The sequence below is a fragment of the Xiphophorus couchianus genome, chromosome 11 (genome assembly GCF_001444195.1).
Source record: "Xiphophorus couchianus chromosome 11, X_couchianus-1.0, whole genome shotgun sequence".
NCBI classification, from domain to species: Eukaryota; Metazoa; Chordata; class Actinopteri; order Cyprinodontiformes; family Poeciliidae; genus Xiphophorus; species Xiphophorus couchianus.
The window spans coordinates 9,093,718-9,119,267 of NC_040238.1; the positions used below are offsets into that span (position 1 = coordinate 9,093,718).

Sequence of the window (25,550 nt, forward strand, 5' to 3'; positions counted from 1 at the left end):
AAGCTTTTTAAACAAAATTGAGTAATGAATGGTAAATGGACTGAACTTATATAATGCTGTTCCAGTCATTTTGACCACTCAAAGCACTTTACACTAGAGTCACATTCACCCAGTCGCACTCACAAACACATTTATACACCGATACGCAGATCGGTAGGCCATTTGGGGTTAAGTGCCTTGCCCAGAGGCACATCAACATGTGGCAGGAGGAAGCTGGAATCGAACCTACAACCTTCCAATCGCAAGACAACTACTCTACCAAAGAGCCACAGTCGACACTGTGTAATGAAGTGAAACTTAATGCAATGTTTGATAACTACTGGTATGTATGTATGATTGAATTGAATTTACTCTTTGTTTGTGAAGTGCTTTGGGTTGACATGAATTGCCGCAGTGCCTGCATATAAAGTGAAAACTGAGTTGTGAAGTAAACAGACAGCCTGTAACAGACTTCCTAGTCCCAGACCAGCATCATTTTCCATAAGCACAAAGTTTGAGAGCATGACTCGAAATAGTTTGTTTTAAAATTCCTCCCTAGCTTTCAAAAATAGCACAAATGCAGATTGTGAATGATATATGTTGCATGCTTTCATGAGTTCTGGACTTTTTGCAGGTAACAGTCTGATTCTGCGGCGCTGACCTGCTTTTAAAAAGCACCGTGTCACTTTGATGAGTCTTTTCAGCAGGAGTTGAAAAAAACAACCTATGACAGAATAACAGTTTTTAGATCTTCTCCGCAGACCAAAGTTAGAATCTTTTCCACCTCCATAAAAATCTGAAATATTTAGGCTCAAGTTTTCAGAGAAAAAGCCTCACAACTATTAATAAAACACTCACTGTAGTCATTGTTCAAGTAATGAGGTTTTACATTTAATAGACTGTCATCTTCTTTGGTAACTTTCTTCCAGAAAAAAACTTCTTTTACTTTCCTCTCAGGCAGAAAGAAGCCGAGTCAATAACTCACTCCAAGCTTTTATGGGCTTCTCATTCCAATAATCCAAGAGAACAGTCATCTCTGAGAAAGTGGCTCTTTGTATGAAGAGCCTCACTCTTTTAATAATAGCACTGCTGCAAGGGAAAGCATATTACCATGAATGCATTTTCTTTATCTGTAACTCTGAAATGTCCTTTATTACAAATGAAAGGGCAAAATTAGTGTTGTTAAATTAGTGTTGAAGAAACTAGCAGCAGTAACTAGGAATAAAACAGAGATATGTACATGATCGATGGGACGCCACCTAAACTGCATCTTTTTAAAAATATTGTATAGATAAAAAGAAAGTCATTAGAAAGAGAAATTGAATATCTGATGCAGATACAATCACAGGTTGAATTGATAACCTTCTCACAGTTTGTATGTAACTTCAGGTTATTTGCTGCTCAACAGAGATTAGCTAACGAGCCAAAGTGATGCATCCCATTTCTCAAGGCCTCAAGTATCAAGTCGTACTAATTAGACTAGAAGGTAAAAATTCAGTTTGCTTATTTTAATTTAAATCAGAGTCACAGCTTGAACAATCTTTCCTGGAATAAAAACTCTCCCCAGCGTCTGGCTAAGAGCTTCAGGTGTCTTTTCCTCCTTTTTTATGCTCTGAGAAAAATAAAGCCATCTGGAAACTAATTCTACACATACGATTACTATAATTGTACCATGAAAATGTAAAAGTATTAAACACTGGGAGATGAAACAAAGAGACTCGCTGGCGTTGAGTGAAGATTAAATTATCCATTATCACTGATGAACGTTCATGTTTCAGGTTGGGTGTTGATGTTATCAGCAGACATGAGAATAAAAAATGGGTGCATAATTCTCCTACGTATTGATTTTGCCGTCTCAAGCATAGATTTTTATCTACAAAATTAAAGTGTCACTTTAAAGTTGAGTTGTGCATTAAAGTAAATCTAAACCCTGCAACTTGATGACAATATCTACTCAGGGTGAAAATGGGGAATGTAAATGAGAAAATGACCACAAACCCCTCAAATCTGAGCTGCTGATGTTACACTATATTCTACCCTAAGCATAAAACCTACCCTGCAAAAATACAAAATCTTAGCACATCATTAGAACAATGCACAGGGATTCCTCAAACATGCATGAGACAATCAAAACACTCCAGGTATTTTTTTTCGATGAATGAATAACAATACAACATGACATTGAAGCTCAAAAAACCAATTTTACATAATACTGCCGCTCTGACATCTATTTAGTGATGGTAACATTCTGCAAGGCTTTGATTGTGATAAAGTATTTTTGAGAATTTTTCTAATTTTTGTGTAAAGTTGTAGTTTTCTACAGTTTTTCCTGCCTGCCTTTGACGTCCTGAGCGTCACTGAGATGTACCTGCGCCACAAAATGAAATGATATTTTCTGCTGATGGCAACATTAACAATACATTTTTACATAACATGTGCAAACTCTCACATTTTTAAAGTCATAGTGACACATTTCTGCATATTTCATCTGCTGTGGCGTGGCCGTAAAGTCTGACGTAAAGTTATTCATTTTCTTTTCAAGAAAACTCCAGAGACTAACACAGCCAGTTTGAACAATGCCTTTTTTTATTTTGGCATCTTTGAAAACTACTCCATGAACGGCAGTTTCTGACTGAAGTGTAAAGAAAAGATGGAAAAACGAGTGGGCTGTCAAGAAAAGAAGGTACACAGTGTTCAGAGTGAAAGCACAGCGCTGAGGGGATTGTTTTTGGCACAGTGAAGGTAAATAACTTTAGAATTTCACTTTGTGTGTGTTTTTGTACACCTTGCTGGATGTTTATAGTTAACAAGCAGGTAAAACTTTTCTTGCATTAATTAGTTTACTTATCACTTACCATGACTGAATAACTGACTGATTAGTAAAACAAATCCTGGATGGGTGAAATTTAAACTCATGTTATTAGCAAGAAATTAAACCTAAACATATTTAAGTGGGAATGTTTTAGCAAATTGCATATGTGCAAAAACAATACTCCTCAACACTGTGCAGATGTTTCTTCTGCTCTTTCCCTTTAGGTTTTCAGTTGCTTTCTGTGTTTGATTCACTGGCAACCATCCAACACGTTCAGCGGAGCAGAAGAACCAAACGTAGCTCATACAAGCGCAAATTTACACACAGCACACTTAGAAGGAATGCAAAGACCTCAGCACCAACGTAGGAAAACAAAAACATCTGCAGCTTTGTGTTTGTAGCAAACATCTGAGCTCAGCTGGCGACACGAGAACATGGAAAAAAATCAAAACGAGCTTCTTCTCCACAGGCCAGCGTTGTATTCACTGCTGTACATGCTGAGTCAATGAATACCTTTTAACTTTTTGGGAGAACTTTTTGCCCTTTTTAGTATAAAAACATGTATCGTACATAAAAAAAAAGGCTTCTAAAAGAGCAACGTTTCTGTTTAACGCCACATCATCGCATTTATGTTTACATTATTTACATTCACAGCCCTATAAAAGTCTGTTAACATGTATTCAAAAAGTAAATACAGCAGATTCAGGTTGAGTTTTGTGGGAAAATCTATATTGTACAGTGACATAGGAAACAGAAGGAAAAGTTGGCACATCTGACTAAGAGAGGATACAAAACACTAAAGATGTTGAATAATTAAATTGTGATATGAAGGTGGTGGTAACTTTACTTGTAGGAGTAAAATTAAAAAACTGAACTTTATGCTTAAAGTTGCTCCATCTTCTAAAACTGTCCTAATATACTAGAAATATTCCTATGTCCTTGACTATAACTTATCTTTGAAAAAAAAAAGATTATTTTGCTTTGCAACAGGGAATTTTAGAAAAGATGTAACATTTTGAGTCCAAATGTCTTGCATATTGGTTATTAAGAGTAGTGGACACCGCTAACTACACAATTAGCTGTGCTAGCCCTGCAGAACAAATTATAAACATTAATTCTGAAAAAGTGCTTTCAATACTTTATTTAAAACATTTAAATTCAAATTATGTCTGCCCTTAAAGGACTACAATCTTCAAGCATTGATTTAATTTTGACATAATTTACATGTTCAATATGGCCCTTAGATATTGTATTTATGCTTATGTATTGTTCGCTATTGTCAATATTCTATTTTGTTCTGTTTGTATCTTGTTTGAAATCAGGTATGGGAAAAAAAAGAGAAAGAACACAAGGAGAGGAAACAGAACGTCTTCACCCCCTTCAAAATAAGAGCATGAAAACGGCTAATTGCTTGAATTCTTAAGTGATTAACTAAAACATTAACACAGATGTCGATCTCAATTCGACTGAAAGTTTACAAAACAGACAAGTAATTTAGCTCTCTGGAATTTATCCAGAAAAATATATTTAACCATTTTCAAAGTTAGCAAAGTGCTGCATGAAACATTAGCTCCACTGTTAGCACATTAGTGGATTAGCGGAAGTGTGCAGAGAAGAATGTCTGGTTTAGAGAGCCTCTGTCTTTGGCTAGTTTTAGATCAGCGTTATAAACTTTACAGTGGGTTTTATCCACACCGTATATTTTAACATCGCTAAACGTTGGTTGATAACCAATATGGTGATATAAATAGCTACAGAGTGAGGATGTCACATGCAAGTCTCTTGTAATGGAAAATCATATCTTTTGTCACCAAATTATTTTTAAATTTATAAAATATAACTCAATATTTGGAGAAGGACATCTTGAAGATATAACAAAAAACAACAAAAAAAAATCCATTCCTGCTACAAATCTGAAGTATTCTTTTACTTGTGTTGACTGTTTCTTGGCACTCAAACATCTGGATTAGCTTCATACATGTGTTTAGTTTATGGTGATTCATAATTAGGTCTGTCAAAAAATATTTTGATCAAATTAATTCTAAAAAGATTTATGTAATTAAAGATACTAATTTGCATCAAGATCTCTACAAAAAGAGCCATTTTCACCTCCTCTCCATGTTCCATCTCTAGTTGGGTCACAACTTTGTACAAATCAGCTGCAAATTCAACAACTCCACCTCTTCCCTTCCTCACAGAGACAAACGTGAAGCACAGCAGCTGGAAGGTTAAAACACATCATATGGCAAATAAATCAGGAAAAAAGTGGCAAGTTTCTCTAAAAATCCACATAAACATGTTATTGAATTAAACCCTTTTTTTTTTTTATCTTAAAGTGTTTTTCATGTGGTTCAGGAACATTTTCCAAACAGTTGAACACACTGCAGACACACCATTTTCTTTTACCAACATCTACACGTCCTTTCTTCTAACTGCAAACATTGACAAAAGCCTAATCTTCAGTAAAGTGATTTTCATACATCGTTTATAAAACTGTAGTCTAAAATGACTACTTTTTAAATCATATGAACCTCCTCAGAAGTCCTTCATATCTCAACAAAGGTTTTATTTGAACATATGGAGCTTAAAAAACAACAGCAAAGATTATCAAATAAGTTCTTTATTTTTTACTGACCAAAGCTGTACTACGTGGCACATTTTTGACACATAATTGTCAAGCTTGTTTTTGCCTCATTGTATGCAAACCCTTCACCCGTTCGTGGGCGTTTGAGTCTTGTAATGTTAATTTAAATGCTGAACATTGCCACCATACTGCCAATGTTGAAGGGGTGTTATGATCACAGGAAAATGGAGGTTTGCAAGTTGAAATGTACAACACAATTTATAAAACATCCTTTCTTTAGTTGGATTTTACATGTGTCCAAATTCTTACGCAAGTATTTAATTAGCTTGGATCATTTTTAAAGTTATTAAACAAGGTAGCAAAACTTCTGCAAAGTATATCTTTACATCACCTGTGAATAATTTAACAAATGCTGAAGACCATAGGTGGACTTTCAAACACATTTCTAATGACAAAAATATATTTTAATGTATTCTTAAGGTAAGTGTTAAAAATCAAACCAATACAGTTTAAACTGCACAGTATCACATGATTGCCAAGTCTAGCTTTAACACACACTTAAAAGCAATATTTTAAAAACAAAAATATAAATTGTGATACATGAAAGAAAACCCAGCATGCAGTATCCCTTACAGCAGTCGGATGTGAGTGTCTACAGTCGGAGGCGGCTGAAGGTCTTTGCATTCGCACACAAGGAAAAGGTTTGTGAACTGGATAAAAACCAAACTAAAATCAGACCATGAAGCTCGTTAATGTCAAAGAAAGTTTGTCTGATGTGCTTCTTCTTGCCACAAGTGCATTGACATAAGGCACAGGCACAGTTCCCCTCTTTCAAAAGAGTGGTTCAATTCATTTTTTTAAACTTACAATGCAAGAAACCAGTAGGGTGATCACCACAAGGTTTCAGGCAGCTTATTTTATGTATGTATTTATTTATTGTGTTTTAAAATTAATATAAGTTTTGCCTCTCTCAGCAGCCTGGTTGGAAATATATTTTTGTTAAAAGGCAAAATGACAAAACAGCTGCAGAGGGTTGAAAACACACTACTTTAAATTAGATTTTTACTCAAATTAAATATATTTCTCAAGATTTACAACACCTCAGGGTGTGATTTCTCTGCAGCATTGTGAACAATAATCACTTATTTTAATACTTGATTGTTTAATCAATTGGCTGTGATTGATTTGTTGTTAACTGCTTGTGTGATAGAAGACATTTTGGATTAATGAGGAGAAGACGACAAATATTGAATACTTTATGCATAAAAACCTTAACAAACTTTTGTAATTTGATTGAACTTAAGTTAAATGCTCAGACTTTACAGATTTTGATGTGAAGGTAACATGGCCAAACTTCTGTAGAAACTGAGAGTGAAAATCAGCTAAATAAAATCACATACAAACACAGCAGATCAAATATTTTTCAATTGTTCTGTAAAACCAAATTGAAATAGCAAAGATGCTTGGCCTGTTGTCATGGGTGATGACCCCAGTGGTTCTGGCACTGAGAAGGTCCAGGGGACAAAAAGGGAGCAGATCAGTGTCTTTTATAGTAGATCTTAGAGGAATTTCCTCTCCATTCCTGTCAGGAAAAAATACTCACTGGAATTCTACGTTAAGTGTTTCATATGTTTGCTTGCTATTAATAAATAGCCGTGTCATGTGAGTCATTTAGGGTCAAGCCATTACGATACAAACACCAACCTTATTTATACTTGTCTCTGTCCAGTAGAGAGCAAAAAGTGCCATTCTGTCCTTCTGTATTAAAAAGGTATTGAAACCTGTAACCTTTAGAGTTTTGTAGAAGTTAGGGAAAAATATATGTTCGCACTGAAATTTGGCACCTTTCAGAAACCTTAAAGCAAACTCGTCCTTATTGACTTTTTAAACACATCAGTAGAACCTACGGTTAAAGTGTTTTTGATTGAAAAATGACGCTTATTTGTTTGTCCGTTGGCTCCGGCAGTCTTTGTATTCCCCATGGATCAGTCCTAGAGGCAGACAGCGTTTGTACATTGGCCTGCTCTGCATGTTAAGCCCCCCCTCCCCTCCCACCAAATATCTTATTTATAGTTGTACAAAATCCTAGAGTTGTAGACCTAGAGGCAGACGTTGTTGTTGATCTGGCAGGTGGATCCGGCGCCAGCAAGGGACAGAAAAAGTCTCCCGTTAGGACAAACGCAAACTTCATAGACAGTCTGCCTAGTCCCAGAGGACGAGGAGCTGGAGGAGACTTTTCCTTCTGGCAGCCTCATCAGACGGATCCTCTGAGCATCCAGAGCAATCTGGGTGAATGGAGAGAAAACTGGTGAGACTGTAGATTGTAGATTGTTCGACGTCAGAAAACTTGACTGACAAAATCTTGTTAGCATAGTTACGGTTACCATCAGAAGTTTACATGCACCTGTGCTATTTAACATCCATCCACTGAATATGTCTGTTCATGTAATTAGTCAATAAAAACATGACATGCCGTCATCGTCTAACTATTTCCTGTCATCTTCTTCATCTTAGTTTGCGCCAGTTGTAAAACCCGGTTGTTATTTACATGACTTGTGTGATGCGAAAAAAAAGTGTTGCAAAATATACCAATTTCGAGACGACCAAAAAACTCACCTCATCCTAGCGCCACAACGTTTAATCAAAAAACAAAAGGTTTTTCTAAATAGCCTTATTTCCATTAAGTGGATCTATTTTTGAAATGTCAAATTGTTCACTTACATGGTCAATGAAAACGCAGCTACTGACAATGTTGTTTACTCTCAGTTTAACACAAACACCGGTGAACACAGAATATTATATACAAGTAATGTCATGATCTGGTCTCACAATGCTCCACTGCAGAGTTATATCAAGGATACAAACTGATAACCTCTTTACAGACAATCATCTCTGGATTAAGGTACTACTGGTGAAGCTATATAGTGTCAAAGGAAACCTGTCAGGTAAATATTACAGGAAATGATGAAGCATGAGAACCGATAGAGGTGAAACGTGAAATAATTTTTATTCCATTAAACACAAGACAAGCCATTTGAGATTAATGTTACCATAATGTTACCAGTAACTGACTCAGATTGGTGGATATTTGCTGGACTAGTAGGAAATCTGTGTGAGTGCCAAAGAGAAATCACAGGTTAAATTGTATTTTTGTGTTGAACACTTTGTGATGGCTACACAAGGTTTCAGTAATCATTCTTTAACTAGGATGAATTCAGATTTATAAAGAGTGACTTGCTTAACAAATCTAAGCTGATGTAATTACATGAGGCCTGATGAATAATCAGGTCCAACAAGCCTTCAAGGCATCAGAGATTGCATAATTGTCACAAATCTATCGTCTGAACTCAAGGTCAAACTAATTTAGATCCGAAAAACATGAAGGAGGATTTTGTCCCCATAAAGATCCAAACATCATTATGTTCAAACATCTCAGCACAGGAAATGTAGAAAAGCTGAGTGGTGGTTCAAGACTGAACCCACCGTTCATCCTTTATGCTCTTCGTCACAAACACATTATTGTTAATTTGAATATCATAAAATCTACTACATTTTAACAAACAAGTGGTTGTGTGTTAAACAACTGTGTTTAATATGCAAAATGGGAATGACATTTTGTGTATTAAACTGGGCCAAAACCAGGTCACAACAAGTTAAATTGGCCAAGTTAATATTTTTTAATAAGAAAAATCAAGTTAATTAAAGGGATGGCAGCTGAAATGATGTTAGTTTGGAGAATCAGAAAGAAATGATCATGGGCAAGTCAAGCAGACATCTACTTCAAACATTAAGGACAGAGTTTATCTTTAAATCAAGAGCAAATTTTTATTACCCAAGACAAATTAATCCTCCAAACTTTGCTGTATTTTTGGAAAATAGTTTTCTAAGGTGACATTCTTAAAGTTAAGTAACACTCCCGTTAAATTCCCAGACAGTACTTTTATGTGGTCTGAAACTGCATTTTCCAGACTTATTTGATTTGACAGTCAAATTTCCCTCCGGATAAATATTACTACTGCAAAGACAAATTAATCAAACTGCCTGAAGATGAGAGAAAAACTGGTGGCATCATATCAAAAAGACTGGAGGCTGTAAACACTGGCAGAGGTGAATGGTCGAAGTGAGTGGTCACTTCTCTAAATGTGATTTCTTGGTTTCCTATTTTTAATAATAAATGAGGGTATCTGAGATAACAGATTCATTTAATACAATTTGGAATAAGTCTGCATTGTAACAAAATGTGGAAAAAGTGAATCGCTGTGAAAACTGGATGCAAAGACAAAAATATATTTAATTCTCTATTATCACAGAGCCACACTCTACTGAATCCTATTTTTGTATTTTCTGAATCGTGCTGGAGTTTACCTAACCCAGGCTTCGACCAGTAAGAAAAAAGATCAATAACCATGATTCACAAAAGTGTTTTTTAAAATTTTGTTTCAACAAATATTTGTTGGCTAAAAATCCAAAACAGTAAATCTCAAAATCGCCTGCAGTTTACTGCTGGTTATTTCTCTAGAGCAACGACAGAAAAAGCACCCCAAGTTTTCTCTGCTCCCCTCCCTTTACAAACACATTTACTCGTAACTCATTTTATCTCTCTCATTGATTGGAACAAAATATCTTTCTCACTCTGTGCAGTAAAAACCCACTGCTGCATGAATCCAATCTCTCCTCCCTGTCCTCCTCCTCGGTCTCCTGGGGCTCGTGCCCAGCCTGTGTTTTACTGGCCACAGAGAGGAGGAGCTCTTCAGCCATAAAACGAAGAAGTAAAGGAGCTATTACCAGGAGCTCCAGGGAAGCATCGTCAACAAATGACCTGGAACCTCTTTTAAAGCTGATTCTCAGCTGACTTCCTCAGGCAGCTGCTGCTGAACAAATCCTCGCACCACAAGGGACAGATGGACCGGGACTCTTCGGGAATTTGTGGGTCCAGGAGGGTAAGAGTACATGTAGATAAGCTTGGTAAAGTATTAATCTAACCGGAATATTTTATTTTAATATTATTTTGAGTTTATAATCTACATCTTATTTATTATGCTGGAAAATTCACTTTGAAATACAAAACTTAAGAGAGAAATCTCTTAAATCTAAGATCAACATGGTGTCATCCATCCATCCATCCATCCATCCATCCATCCATCCATCCATCCATCCATCTCTGCTATAATAGGAATTTTTCTTCTATTTTTAAATAAATTAATTGTGGAAAAGGGAGAAATGTTAACAATAAAAATGACTATTAACCCTAAAAAAAAGACCCCCCCCCAATATATTTGTAATTTAAACCACATCCTACAGACAAGTTGTTTGTTGTTATTTATGTCAGTCTACACCTCTCTGTCTAAATCATCTCAATTAGACAGAAACTGTTTTTTATTTACTATTTTTATATTCTGATGCAGGATTCAGTCTCAGTCCAAATGCAGAGTCTCTGTAATTAAAACTTGCTGCAGTCTGTCTGGACAGTTTGCATTAATCTAATGAAGACACGGACACGTGCTCGGCGGCCCGTTAACGAGCGGTCGCGCTGCATTTCCGATAATTTCAGTATCTGCTCATGTGGCCCGTCACCGGATAATAGCCAAAACCTTTCTGTAAATGTGGCGGCAGCTCCCGCGGACATGGAGGCTGCGGTGTAAGACAGAGGTTTGACAAATAGACATTTGCTGGACTAATGGAGTGTGAGAGCGCCGTTCTAATTATATGCTCTGTTCACAGGAAGTTCCACATTTAATCTTTGAGCACATGTCTGCAGGCGTGGCTTCTGCTTTTAATTGGACCAGACTGGATCCAGGGTCACCTTCATAACCTCCACTTCCCCCGTTGGTCTCATGTCAGATTTTCCTAAAAACAGCAAACTGTTTTGTGGAAAACTTTTAAATACTTTCTTTCTCCCCTAATCCTCCTGCGTTGATGTTCGCAGATCTGACAAGGGGCGACTGCTGAAATGTATGGAGGAAAATCCTTTTATCAGGAAAGATGAATGCCAGGCTGATGGGTGTAACGAATCGCTGGATGGTTGGAGGAACTCAGGTGCACAACTGAAAATGATGGGAGAATTAGAAAGATGCTTAAAAAAAACAAGTTAAAGACAGAAAGTGGGAAAGATGAGTGGAAAATAAATAGTTATTAGCACATGAAAGTATCAGGAGGAAGAAAAAAGAGAAAGAAATCAACTTCTGCTTCTAGTTTTCCTACTTTTTTCCACTCCTAGTGGAAGGCCAGTGAGCAGGAAAATTGCCAGCGGCCATCTTAATAATGTCGAGAACGTTGGCTCGAAGAGCTAAATATTGTTTGTGTTTTTTGCTAAAAATACGTTTGGACAGAAGGAATATTAAACTGAGCTGGAGCCAGAAGACAAAGACGGTTAATTTCTCCACTTGCTGCAACAGAGTGGGAGGTTTTTCCATCGACAGAGAGCCAAGCGGACCTCGCTGTGCGGGGAATAGAAAGCTATGCATAATCTTTCTGGATGGCAGGGTGGAAATGAAATGAAACTGCATGTTGAAAGATCATGTGACTGTACTGCAAAGATCAAAACATCAGAATAGCATCAAATACAAAAAAATATAAAAAATCAGTTCAGTTCTATATTAAGCAGCGTTCACATACTGATGTTCAATCTGATTTTTTTACGTCTGACGTCAGTATTTTATTTTGTATTTTGTTATATGTTGAGCATTCTGTCTGTGTGTCAGGCTACTGCTGCCCAATAATTTCCCAATTCTGGGATCAGTAAGGTTCATCTTCTCTCATGTTCAAAACTGAAAGACTCTCAAAGAGACACTAGTCCAGTTGTCTTCCAGGAAACATTTCAGATATCATATCCTGAAGGACTCAGAATGGAAACAAACGTTAGAGGAAGCAGAATAAGAAGTTGTCCTGAGATTCTCATTTCTATTCATCATTCTTGACGTCTTTTTATTCAGTTAGTGAGTTTAGCATCCAAGCAACCCTAAAGTCCATTTGGAAGCTGACCCACCTCTCCGTCTTTGGACTCCAGTCGCAGCTCGTTCCTGCAGATGGCCTGGATGTCTCCAGCCTCGGCCAGGATCTGGATTCCTTTCGGGGCCTCCATCAGTAAAGAGCGGGTGGGAGACTCCAACCTGCAACAACACCGCTCCGTTAGAACCTTTCGTCTCTGGACGGGTTCAACCTCATCTCTTCAAAATTCATGCATTTATCCAACAAAGCATAAATCAGAAGGCAAAGCATTCAACAGAGGTTACCATGGCAACAAACATAGGAAAGATGTATTTTCTATTGATATTGATCACATTTCGATTGGTGCAGATATTGTTATTGATTGTTTAGTAAATATCTAATGTATAAAGATGAACCCCCAGCATTTTTAGCTGTTGCTTAGCAAGTTACATATTTAACACCATTCATTGGGATTCCAACATGGCTGTGAACAGGAGATTCTTTGACATCTTTGAATATAAATGGTTGTAACAACAACAAACAAACAATTAAAAATATTGGTCACATTACTACCAATAAACTCTGTTAAGCTGCATCAAAAGAGACGGACAAGCACTAAGATCTTAGTTTTCTGTAATGAAAACTTGGGACAGTGAGGGAAATACAAAGATCAATGTCAAAGCAAACGTCATGACAGTGAAAGAGGCCAACCTGACTCACTCACCAGGCAATAAAGTCTGAGGTTTGACTGCTCCACTAATGAACAATGAAAGGTAAGTTGACATGTCTGCATAGCAGCTCCACTTTGCTGGTTATTAACCGTGATGATAATCATAATCCTGCCACTCCAGTTGATAATACTGACTGTAAAATGACTGTTGGCTCCCTGCAGTTGTTTTTTTTTGCTTTAATTTACATTAAGAGTTAGACTCTCACTCAGCCTTCAAACCCAGGATGATTTATGGATTCAGGTCTTATTAAAGCTGCCCTATTTGAGTAGTACAAAGGAAAGCATGAGAGGAGTGGCAGCCAAAAAACCGATTGGTGAAGGTCCAAATTAAATCTATAATCTTCTTTTATTAACCTCTTGCTCTCTCCCAACAAAGAGGTTTAAGAAGCCCTTAACACTTTATAACAAGAGTTCTTGATACTCTAATGAATTACAACATGCTATCCTACAGAGATGTTTTAGTGTTCAAGCTTAGGAGTTTTTAAGAGTTTAGTGATCTGGTATTTCTGGGGACGAACTGCTTTAAACTACCATGGGCCCCCAGTTGCAGGGGCAGGAACCACAGCAACCGGTGAATAGATAAAATCTGTGGATACGGATTTTTTTAAATAGGCAATTAAAAGTGAGACTCCCACTTTTAACAGCCTATTTTAACACTTCAGACAAAAAATACTTTAATAAAAAATATACTTTAATATGTAATATGCACAGTCAAATCCATACTATCACAGAACCTTATATATATATATATATATATATATATATATATATATATATATATATATATATAATTTTTCCATATCTTCTTCGTTCAGCCAACCAGCACCAAAGAAAATAAATCGCAATCTTGGATTGGGTGCTTTGAAAATGCCAGCCAATAGCATTGTGGCTAGGTATTTCAACTTCCAAGGCTGCAATTTCTTCTGAATATCTATTGAAATATAATTTATATGTAAATCAGTGAATAGGTGGGTTTTCCACAAATAATTTGCCATTTAGCTCTGCTGAAAGCTAGGGAGGCACCGATCCACATTTTTCACTACCGATACTAATATCTGAGGTCAATACTGATCCAATACAAACAATCAGTGCTGAATTGACTTAAAACATTACATTTCAAAATAATGTTCTTTTTTGAATATAGACATAAAATTACTGAATTACAAATTTATTTGACTCAGCAAGCTATCTGATTCTTCAACTTTCAGACCTCCAGATCTTGACAAAACTTCAAATGACTGAGTTTGCTGCCTCAAAAAGAAGACAGAAAGAAGGTAGACACTGGAAATTAAAATATTAGTTGCACTACTTCTAAAGCCAAAACATAAACATTAATGTAATGCTCTATACCAAAGTGGTATTTAGCAGAATGCTAATGCTAAAGCAATAAGTTCAACCAAGTCAATTTCTACCATATGTCAATGATGCAATGTGCTATATCGCCCTCTACATGTCAAAATTGTTATTGCACACCTACCTGTATTGTTGAGATTCAGGAAGTGATTCTTTACAACAAACATTTCACACATTGTTTCAGTTTTATTGTTGTTACTTATCGCTAGCTCGGTTGCTAATTTGGCTAATAAACACGGTAGGGCTTTGGTCAGAAAGCCTGCAGGACATCAGTAGATTTTAAACTATTTACAACATTTGGGTACAGAATAAATATAATCTGCTGCACCACATCGCAGGAGGAGAAGATGAGATAATGCTGGGTAAACAGCCTTCACCTACTTCAAAATAAGATCATGAATTCAGGCTAACTGCTTGAAGAATTCTTAAAAGTTGATAGCCAAAACTTCAAATAAACTCCATCCAACTGAAAGTTTACAAAACAGCCAAGTAAATGAAGTTAGCTCCGCTTTTAGTACATTAGCTGGATAGCAAAAGTGTGTTTACTACTGACAAAGTATTTTTTGCATTTTTCATAAGATCAGGCAGAAAATAATGTAAAAACACGTCATGGTGCTGAGTTTGACTTATTAAGGCAAATTTTCTTTGGATCAGCTGATGATATGAGTCAAAAGCTGAATAAAACCTTCAAGTCTATAACTGCACTATATAGGCACAGTCTACTTAGCATCTCATTCATCATTTAACCTAAGACATCTGGTGATCATGTAGCAACTAAGTCAATACACTTTGCTGCTCTACAAGTTTGTTCCTCCTCATCAGTCAGTCGTTTTCTTTGTTGTCTATAAGGAAATGTTTGAAAGCAAACAAAGCAGATTTGCTGTTAACATTCAGAGAAGTGCCTGCTGAAGAAAAGGCCTCCACGCTCTCATCTCCCCTCGTTCTTTAAGGTTCCTCCTCTGGGAGTCCGGCTGTGAATTCTCTCTCATCCATTTCCTCTTCACGACCCACATGAATTCAATGCTTGTTTCTTTTTCTTTGTTCTTATTTCTCCTCCATTTTCTTTAGTTTGTTTTTTATATCAAACAAAAAGCAAGCTTCAATCTCTCATCTACCTGTTTTATTCGATGTTTCCAGTCTGTTCTACCTGGTGTAGGTTTATGGTTTATTTCCATGATGTCATCTGTGTTACTTTTACGACTGGCACAAGCTCATTTCCTCTCAGCGATCAATAAAGTTCCATCTTCCTCTCTGACCTGTTTTCTTCTCCGCTTTATTCCTCCTTTATATCAGTTTTTTCCGTCCTCTTCCCAGGCACAGCTTCGTATCTACAACCAGGATCAAAGGTTAATAACTTTCTGCGCTTCTTCTTCATATTGTTCGTCTTCAGATAACGGTGAAAGGTTTTTAATGCTGCAGATACCGTAGATGTGCAGCATGTGAAACATGCAGCTTTAATGCTCCCTGCCTTTGGCTAAATGTGACTCCTTTCTCCTTGATCTGCAACTGTTACCTGCACTGCAGGAACACAGCAGTTCTGACAGGATTAACACGTCTCTATTGAAAAGTTTCACTGAAGATGCAATTATTCCCAGATTTTTGATGTTTGTTTGTTTCTCCAAACCCATTTTCGATCACCAAAATGGGTGATCGAAAATGGGTCCGCTGTCAACACCTCCACTGTTGAGGTGTAGTGATAAAGCAAACATATAATTTGAGTAAATGAAAAGTATAATTTTCAAATGATATTTTCATAATAAACAATCCTTAAAAATAACAGATTTATTGTTGAAACTGGATTAATTTCAGATGAAAATATTTGAGCATTTTCAGTTCAGTTCTAACTTTTGAAACATTTGAAAGTAAAACAAATGCCATACATAGTGAAAAATACAACAAACATCTACACTTACACTATAGTTTCATCTATTTTAGTTTTATATTGAAATTGCAATTATTAAAAAGATGCTGAACTTGCATCGCTGTCCAGATTAGAAAACCTGGCAGAGACATTGGAGTTGTGATCTTTGCATCTATGAAGCCTCAGGTTTCCAACTCCTCTGAGGTGCGGGGTCATAGCTTAGGTGTTATGTGAGCTTTGGAGATGCTAACCAGTTCTTCCCATTTGTACAATGCCTTGTTGCCATGGCTACGCATCATAACAAATGTCTGTCGATCAAAAAGTAAGAGCAAAACTCCCTCCAGCTGCACAGCTTCCAAAAACACAGGGAATAATAACAATCAACCTAAAGCCTCAGCCTAAAAGAAATTAAATTAAAGTTTACTTACTGATAGAGTTAGGAATAAAGTGGTGAAGGTATTTAATGCAAGAAATAGGAGTGTGGATGACAACCAGGGAAGGAGACAAAAAGTGGGAAAAGGTGAAAAGCAACATTTATTTAATCTGTGGTTTGTGATGCAGCAGCCAGGTGTCATTGTTTGTAAAATAATCCGAAATGCTTCTGTGCAGCTCTGCCTCCTGCTGTTGAGGTGTAGCGGAGAACAATAAACCTGAAACAGCGTGTTTCCAGGGGGTGAAAGTCGCCTCAAAGTTCTAACATTTAACAGGCCGTGAAAAATATTCCTTATGTTTTTATGACCCATCGCCCTTCCTGGAAACGTCAAGAGCTTTCACAACAGTTTATTCAGTTTCAGAGATTTCACCAATGATAAAGCGATATATTTTGGAAAACTGAACAGGAATGGACTGAGATATTTGCGTATTTGTGTCTGGAAAAATACAAAATAAAATCTTTTTAACAGATTTTGAAAGCAAGTCAAGTTATAATGGAGGTAACACTTGCCAGAAATAAAGTAACTCAAGAAAGTGCTGCTAAATTGTTTTCGCTCTTGTGTTTGACTCAGCTTCATTTTTTAATTGATTTATCCAACAGGGAGGCCTTTATCTGAGTCTGGTATAATATGGAGGAAAAAAAAGGCTCTCATCACTGAGAAAAGAAAACTCTCCAGACTGAGATGCTGAGACTGAGAAGTTTTAAAAAGATTCTGAATGTTAAAACTTTTTTGTCCTTTATGCTCTTCTTATGGAGGGAAATCACCTCAAGTCTTAGCTCAAGCAAAAGAAAAAAAAAGACTTTCCGTTGCATGTTTGTCTTCCAGTTCACATTATGGCTTCATATATATTCCTTTAATCTGTGCTCAGAGTTAGTATGGAGATAAATCAAGCTAAATTATCGAATTCAGCCACACTGGAGTTTCACTTTCCCAAAGACAACTGACTGATGCAAGGACACATCCTGTTGACAAGACATTACCGCGCAGATGGATCTGATGGCCACGGTTTCAATAAGAGAAGTGTCAGCTCTGGGTGGGACGTGTGTTTTTATGTGCAAATGTCTGGTGTTATGATATCCTCAAATGGGATTTGGATGCTTGATTGCTACCTGCTATGGATTTGCAGAGATTTGAGAACGATTAGATTTTAGCTACACTCCAATGAGTTTTCACGTCTTTCCTGACATAATTGGCCATTTTTCGTCTTCAACTGGCTGGCTGGTGCCAAAGATGTACAAACTGAGGACAATGAAGGAAGAAAAACACAGTCGCATAGATGCAAACTGTCAAGTTATATAAACAATGACGAGACGGGTGCTTTGGAGCGTTCACAAATTATCTGAACTTTGTTAATGAAACTTTCGTCAGGCATTACATGTTTGAAATGATCCCACAAAGGAAAGCAGCAGTGATTGATGAGGATTGGGCCATTTCGATGCCCTCATCACTGAATCGTTATGTTTGTCACTGAAATGTTTTGCTTTGAACCCTAAGGGCCGACACACGCCGACAATAAAGATACATGACAAAAAAGATGCTCCAATATGTTTTTTGATTAAAAACCAGCAGCGCAGTGATCATTTCTATTTTGTTTTGCTATCTTTCATTGACAATAAAAGGTTTACAGCATGGCTACAGATGAAGTAATATAGCAATTCAGATTTCAAAGGTGGTTGAATGCCGAGTATCACATATACAGAAAGAGCTTTCTGGTTTTTCTGGTTAAGCACAGGTTATATATAATGTTCCATATCATTATAAGGAAGTAAGAAAGATGATTTTTCTAACCATATTGAAACTTGTGTGTTTTGCAAAACTGAAAATGAAACACTTTTTTGTATCATGCCAGCTTCTATACAACAATTGCGAGCTGGTACGATTCACTTTCTTACTGCACTGCTTCAAACAAACCAAAACCTTTTGTGCAATCTGTTCCCCTCCTCACCAGTGGTGGCAGCGCACAAAGAACCACTGAAGGAAACACAACAACATCTGAAATAGATACTTCCTTCTTCAAAAAATGTAAACAAAAATGGGGTGATGTCAGATTTTAACAGTTGTAGGATTTCTCTTTCGTCATTGGTATAAGACCATGAGCCATTTATCTCACTAGATCTAGACTCTTGCGCTAGTTTTGGTTGTAATTACACAGAATGCATTATGCATTCAGCCCTCCTCACCCCCTCAAACCAAACAGACTTTCTAGATAAATGATCTGAATCGGGTTAAACGGGGCTGGTGTTAAAGGACTTCAACAGCCTTTCGACAGAGTGAATGTGGAATAAACATTTTATCATTTTTATATGATCAGGAAGAAATAATATTTTAGACTTTTTATTGTAATTGTCTAGGAAAACTATAATTGTGTCATAACTGACCTGCAACAACACAAACATAGAGGATATAACTGCTTAGACACTCTTCTCTTTCAAGTCCCACCGTTTCACTCCTTCGATGTTTTCTTATTCTCTCCACCCGAACATCCTTCACATCCCTTTCTCTCTTTTTTCCCCCTGGGTTTCTGTTGCCCTGATTGACTGTCATCACAACTGACAGCACAGCCGAGAGAAAGATGATAAACAAGACATTTACATTAGAGAGACGTTCACACCTCACACTCGCTCATAAAACCTGCGCTGTAGGGGGAAATAAGCGATGGGAAAAAACCACACAGCAAGCCGAAGATGATTTGGAACTGCACCTGTACAAAAGCTCTTCTAACCTCAAAACGAATTTCACCAAAAATCTTTTGACTGCTGTTGTTATTGGAGGCAATAATTTGCTCCGAGAAAAAGTAGTGGATTCACATTGGGAAAGGCATGGCTGCAACATCAACTTAGGAGCTGGTGTTAGGTTGGACATTATTCACTCAAAGCAGAAACATGAAGGTGTGACCAGGCTGCTACAAAAAGAAAAACACCCTCATTGAGGGCAAACATAAACCAGGCCAATCTGATTACTACAGTTTTCTGTTGAGCAGCTCCTAAAAACCAGGATTTTACCGATTCACTAATTATTTTCTTCTTTCAGTGAAAACAGACTCGGTTTATCCTGAGACACTGGATCCGTTTTTAATGGTGTTCATGGATTTGTTCCTTTCAGTATGTAAGATCTGTTGTCTCTGATGATGACTGTTTCTACAAATGAAAGCAGGTTTGTTTTGCTTTAAGAACCTCATGTCCTGTGAAACAATTTGGAATGGTTGAATCCAGACAGCTGGATTTGGACTTTTGTGAATGTTTCTTCAATATCAGTGATGTTTACAATCAGCTTGATGTTGTTTCAGGTGATAACTTCAGCTAAGTTCTCAGTGAGCTCTGTATCGAGTTAAAAACAATGATGACATAACGTTTCAGTTTGGTCCACCTTTTTACCTCCGCTGTAGTTATTTTCTGTCTTTTTGGTCGCTGCTCGTATCTTATCCCCTTTCGCATCTCATTGATAATGGTTTTGTTGCTAAAATGTCTGCAGTTTTGATTTAGAAACAACAGGCTCTGGATAAACAGGGAAGAGGAAACGCTCAAGGATAAAATATCTGTTTTTAAAGATGAACCCATTGATCTCACAGATACACAACACAACTCTGACTCCAACAAACCAGGGTCGTTACAGAGTGTTAACCTGCATCGGTTAACCTGCATCGGTTAAAAAAAAGCTGTTTTTACACACTTCACTGGTTCGCTTATTCTGCCTTCTTCTCAGGTTAGACATTTAAATTAACCGCAAGGTGTGAAAATCTGCATCTGAGTGAAATGTGAACGGTTTATGAACCAAAAACATTTGTGAGTTATTGCTGTTAAGTTATTTATGTCTATGTGGGATTTATTGCCGACAAGATTAAGCTTATAAACAGTTTTGGCTCAAATATGGCATCAAACTGATGGGAATAAAAGATTAAACAGCCAACAAAGGTGGTGATTTAATTGGCTGTGTGTTTGATATAAGTCATAACGACAACTGCTTGTTAAAAATGTAATTTATAACTGAACCAAGGCCGCAAAGAAAAAGAAAACCTCCACGTTAAAAGAAGCATCCTGAAAACAATAGCAATCAGTCTTATAATTTTACAACATAATTTTTTTCTGCCTGTGTCTTTACTGCTGTCAATAAACTATTTTTACTGTTTGAAAGCAATATCCTCTCCTGTAATGGTCAATCTGGAGAGACAAATGAGGCTCAGCAGCTAAGTTTTCATTTCTTGAACTACACAATGCAGGAGTCAACATCACTTCAGCATATTTTAGGCTGCTTTGTGCCTGTTTTACTTGAAGAAAACATCAACAATTCATTCTTTTTAAATGTGGTGTAATATCCTTTATTTTTGGTTGTTGTCATGGTCTCACTGGATACAAGTCTGAAGCTATAACTTCTGAATTACTGCCCCCTCAAAAGAAAGTATTGACCCCATGAAAGACTAATTTAATGTCTATTAATTGAGTTTTCCTCTTATAGATTGGCTCAATAGCCCAGAAAAGAAATACTGAGTTCATTAGAACAGAAAATGAATAAAATAGCTACTCACTACTCCATTCAGTGTGAAATAATGCTACAGTGTTCATGCTGTACCCCTTCATAGACGAAGGGAACATGATGGTTTTCAGTCGTTTCTGAAGAATTCCACAACAGCATGTTAGAGTCATACAAACAGAAAAATAGAGTAAATTTCCACCAATAAACTCAGAAAATTTTAGATATAGCTAAAAAATTCTTGTAAACAATTTGTGAGAAAAAATAGTTCATTTCATACACTTAAAAAAAAAACGTGGAAATTTTCTGAGCTGAATTTTTTTGAATTTTGAAGATCAGAAAGTATTAAAAAGTTGGGGAAAAAAAACGATAATCCAAAATCGTTTGGACACACATATTCTTACCAACTATTTTTATCTAGTTTCTAATACAAGTATTTTAGTCCACTTGAATTAGGACAAAGATAACTTAAAAGTAACTGTTCAGCAAGATAAATTTCCTCGTTTTAAGTCAATGACACACTCTATATTCAAGAATTATTGACTTAAAGAATCTCCTTTTCTTGTTGAAAAGTTAACATTGTCTTATTTTACATGTAATGAAATATTTGCACTAGAAACTAGCCAAAAATACTTTTGTGCTTTTACAGAGTAGTTTTCTAATAAACAAACCTGGTAATGTTTTCAGTGTCTTTTTTTAATCTGTACCCCTGTACCTTTATAACCTTTAATTATTTGTTTATAATTGTTTTATGTTAATTAGTGTAAAAGAATGTCAATAAAGGGCTTCTTTCCATGAATCCGGCCTTTGAGCAGAAAGACCGGATTCTGACTCACCGTAGCTCTTTGAACGGCTCGGCCCTGACATGCGGCGTCTCCACAGATTTGCTGAACACTGCTCCTTCGGCCCCTGAAATCACAGAACAGAAAGTCAGACAGAAAGCTGCATCAATTGAAACCACAAACCCCTTCTGTCCAATCAATGGACATAATCTGTGAGACTCTGCCAATCTATACGGCTCTAGTCGAAGTGCACAGCGGCCCTCGGCTCGCCTCACAATAAGATGGGAGAATGCTCTTCCTGGATAATATGAGAGTCAACTTCTGAAAGAAAACAGCAACATTTTGAAAGAAAATCTGTCTACAAGGCTTCTCTTATTACAGCGTTTTACTTGCTGGTAGTCAATAAGATGACTAACAGCAAAGCAAGGAATCGAATATATCAGAGGATCTATTTATTTAAAGTTATCCTTCTTTTATTCCATGCAAATTGTTAGATAACCATTTGATATTTTTAAGGTGTTTCTAATGTTGTATAAAACAAGCATAAATGGTTAAATACAAAAATCTGCAGAATATGTCATATTTTTTTTATATGAGTAATCACTACACTGCAAAAACAAAATCTAATGAAACATTTTTGGTTTGGTTTTTAGTTCAAATATCTCAGTACAAACTAAGTAAGACAGAACTAACTTAGAAGTAACTTTTCCACAAAATATAAGAGATAGTTTTATGTCAATAATTTCTTAACTAATAGTTAAGTCCAGTGGAAATAATAGTTTTTATTAATATTTAAGGATTACTGACTACAAGCTAATATATGTTGCTGAAAAAGTTATGTGACTTAGTTTTGTCTTATTCCAAGTATGCTAAGATATTTGTTCAAAATCACTTGCTCTGTGTCCTATCAACAAACTGGAAACAGGATTTTCTTCAGCCATAGCTTTCATCTTACCGCTTTTCCCTACACTCATGCTTATCTGCAACCAATAGTTGTAATTTTGACAGATTACACTTTTAATTATTGGACAATTTTCATCAGAAAACTGAGAATTTGAGGATTATTTCAAAAATTGTTGTACATTTAGGACATAGACAGTAAAATTAAAAAAAAATACTTTTACTGTCAGTGACATTGAACTCCAGTGGTGACTTTCAACTCTAGAGCGCTGCAAACTGAGTCTAACTTCAACTATTACTCCTCTCTTGTTTTGCTTGATTGCAAAGAGGTACAATATAACAGCACTGAAGAAAAACAAAACACACACAGAAGGTAATTGGCTGGCCCTTCACCCTGTGGCTCTGATTGACCGTAGTGCCAGTGCAGGCGCCGCTTAGGGCAAACCCAACCGTTCAGTCACATCAAATCAACTAAGCATCAGGTGCAGATCAATAGCCATGACTAAATGCAATTCCAAGTTTTTGATCAACAGTCATTTACACATCATTTGCCTTCTAAAAAATCTGACTACTTTATTAGTGAAATAAATGATTACATATTAGCTTACTGTTGAGCAAGTAAGATTAGTCAAAGATTCCTCTCAGGGGTGAGGAGGAGTGCAGCTTGAGGATGTCACAAAGAGCAAATTTTATTTCGCAAATTTAATGAACATAACCACATGCTTTATTTTTGGAAAATTCACTCCTTTGCTGCAAGCAAAATGCATAAAAACTTATTTTAAACTGACAACACCTGGACTGAAGCACTTCTGGCAGAACAAGTCTGACATATTTTGCTATTCTTTAATTAAACAGATGTTTAATGGTTGACTTTCTCTGAACACCGGGGATATTTACAGTCTTGCTTCTTCGGGGCGAGCTCTTCATAACTATAAAAAACAGGGAAATATAAAACATCTCTATGCAAATTCATGTTCTCGCTCACCCGTGTGGAATACATAACTCTCTCCTTAATCACCCCTACAGGTGGAGCCACTTCTGTTCCTCTTTTAAATAGATTGAGCTAATTTTTGAAAAACGCCTCGTCAGTACAAGATGTAAATCAGGTAGAACAAGGTATGGCTGGTACATATGTATTTTACTGTACTGTAATTGACCATATAGTGTGAACAAAGGCAGCAGTTAAGTGTCAGATCTTTTCAATCAAGGTTTAAAAAGCGACATTTCATTTTATTTCAGAGAAGCTTTTGACAAGATAAGGCAACATTTAAATTATCTGCTGCTAACTCACTCAGAAATAGATTGAGAGGGAAATCACTCTGTGATGTTTGTATGCATCAATCATATTTTTATTGATGGTATGTCCTAGAATCCTAAAAAATCAAGTGTAGATTTTTATTAGCTATAGTGGTCATACAGCAACAAACTTAATTTAGATTTCTGAGTGTGTGTGATCACACTATCTGCATTTTTTGTACATTACAAAAATAAATTATATTTAATATTTTTAATTAACAGTCCCTTAACTACTAACCACTTGTTTATATAAAAATGTCACATATTTGTTGAAACTGTCACAGCAAGGTATGAGACAGAAAATCTGAGAAAAAAATTTACTCCTCTGCTTTCTCTCAGTGCTCCCAGTGATAACTAGAAACAACCAACCAGAGCCAGGAAGTGGGTCTTAGCGCTGTCAATCAAGTCTGTGTGTGTGCGCTCCACTTGTTCTATGCTATAGCTTCTCCCCGTCAGCAGAGCCTGTGGTGAATGCTAAGTCTATTTAGCATGGCAACTAATCATGATGGATAAACAGTTTTCCTGTAACAGTAATTTGTTTCTCTGCCATTAACGCATTTAAGAAAAAAAAACTTTATTTAGAAAAGGACAATGTACAGCTCAGACATAAATGTCACCATTTGATGTGGTGTATCAGATTATAGCATAAGTAGGCCTGTCACGATAACAAATTTTGCTGAGCGATTAATTGTCTCAAAAATTATTGCGATAAACGATAATATTGTTTGAAGACCTTTTCACACTGATTTAATGGAAATGACGTAATAATGCATGCGATTTCCTGCCAAAGATAGATACACTTTATTTTCAAAAGAAAACTTAACACTGGAGCTGATAAACAAAACAACCAAAAACAAAAATAAAATGGATTCTCAGCCTCCATTAACAAAAAATTTACTTGAATTAAAACTAAACAACATAAAGCCAAAGTGGAAATAAATACCGCATTCAACCAAAAGACTACAGATTATGAAGTCTGTATATTATGTTGCCCTTCAGTAATAATTACATTTAAATAGAGAAGATGGGCACATCAACTACCTGATGCAATAGTTCACACTACACGTTTTCTTTGTCCCGATTTTCCCCTTATGATAATTTTAGAATGTTGGGCTTTCTAAGATTGTGATTTTATAACCGATCATCCTGTAGTGTTTGGTGTGTTACGGTAGATCATCGTGGCCGCTCAGATCTAAATCAGGGTTTTCCCGACTGAGAGCTTAACGCAGCCTGTTGAATGTGACAGGTAGCCAATCAGAAAGCGCGGATTCTCCTCCGTGTTTTCTGAGGGGAAATTACAGAGGGAAATCCCAAACAGCTGATACAGCGCAACCGGAAGTCCAGCGGACATTGGAGATGATATGTGGAAACAACATTAATGTTTATTCAACATGCAAAGAATATAGAAATGACAAGAGGAGGAGT

At 36.5% G+C, this 25,550-nt stretch overlaps 1 protein-coding gene across 2 annotated transcripts in view; it reads right to left on the minus strand.

Annotated features, from left to right (window-relative positions):
• Positions 1-2,542: 2,542 nt before the first annotated feature.
• sgcd (sarcoglycan, delta (dystrophin-associated glycoprotein)) overlaps positions 2,543-25,550 on the minus strand; it is a 154,967-nt gene continuing 131,959 nt past the window's right edge. For both annotated transcript variants that reach the window (XM_028031272.1, XM_028031271.1), the window contains exons 6-8: positions 21,984-22,056; positions 12,361-12,484; positions 2,543-7,660 (exon numbers count right to left, since the gene is read on the minus strand). In XM_028031272.1, the coding sequence (XP_027887073.1) occupies positions 7,475-7,660; positions 12,361-12,484; positions 21,984-22,056 (383 nt within the window). In that variant the 3' untranslated portion in view covers positions 2,543-7,474. The remainder of the gene's footprint in view (positions 7,661-12,360; positions 12,485-21,983; positions 22,057-25,550) is intronic.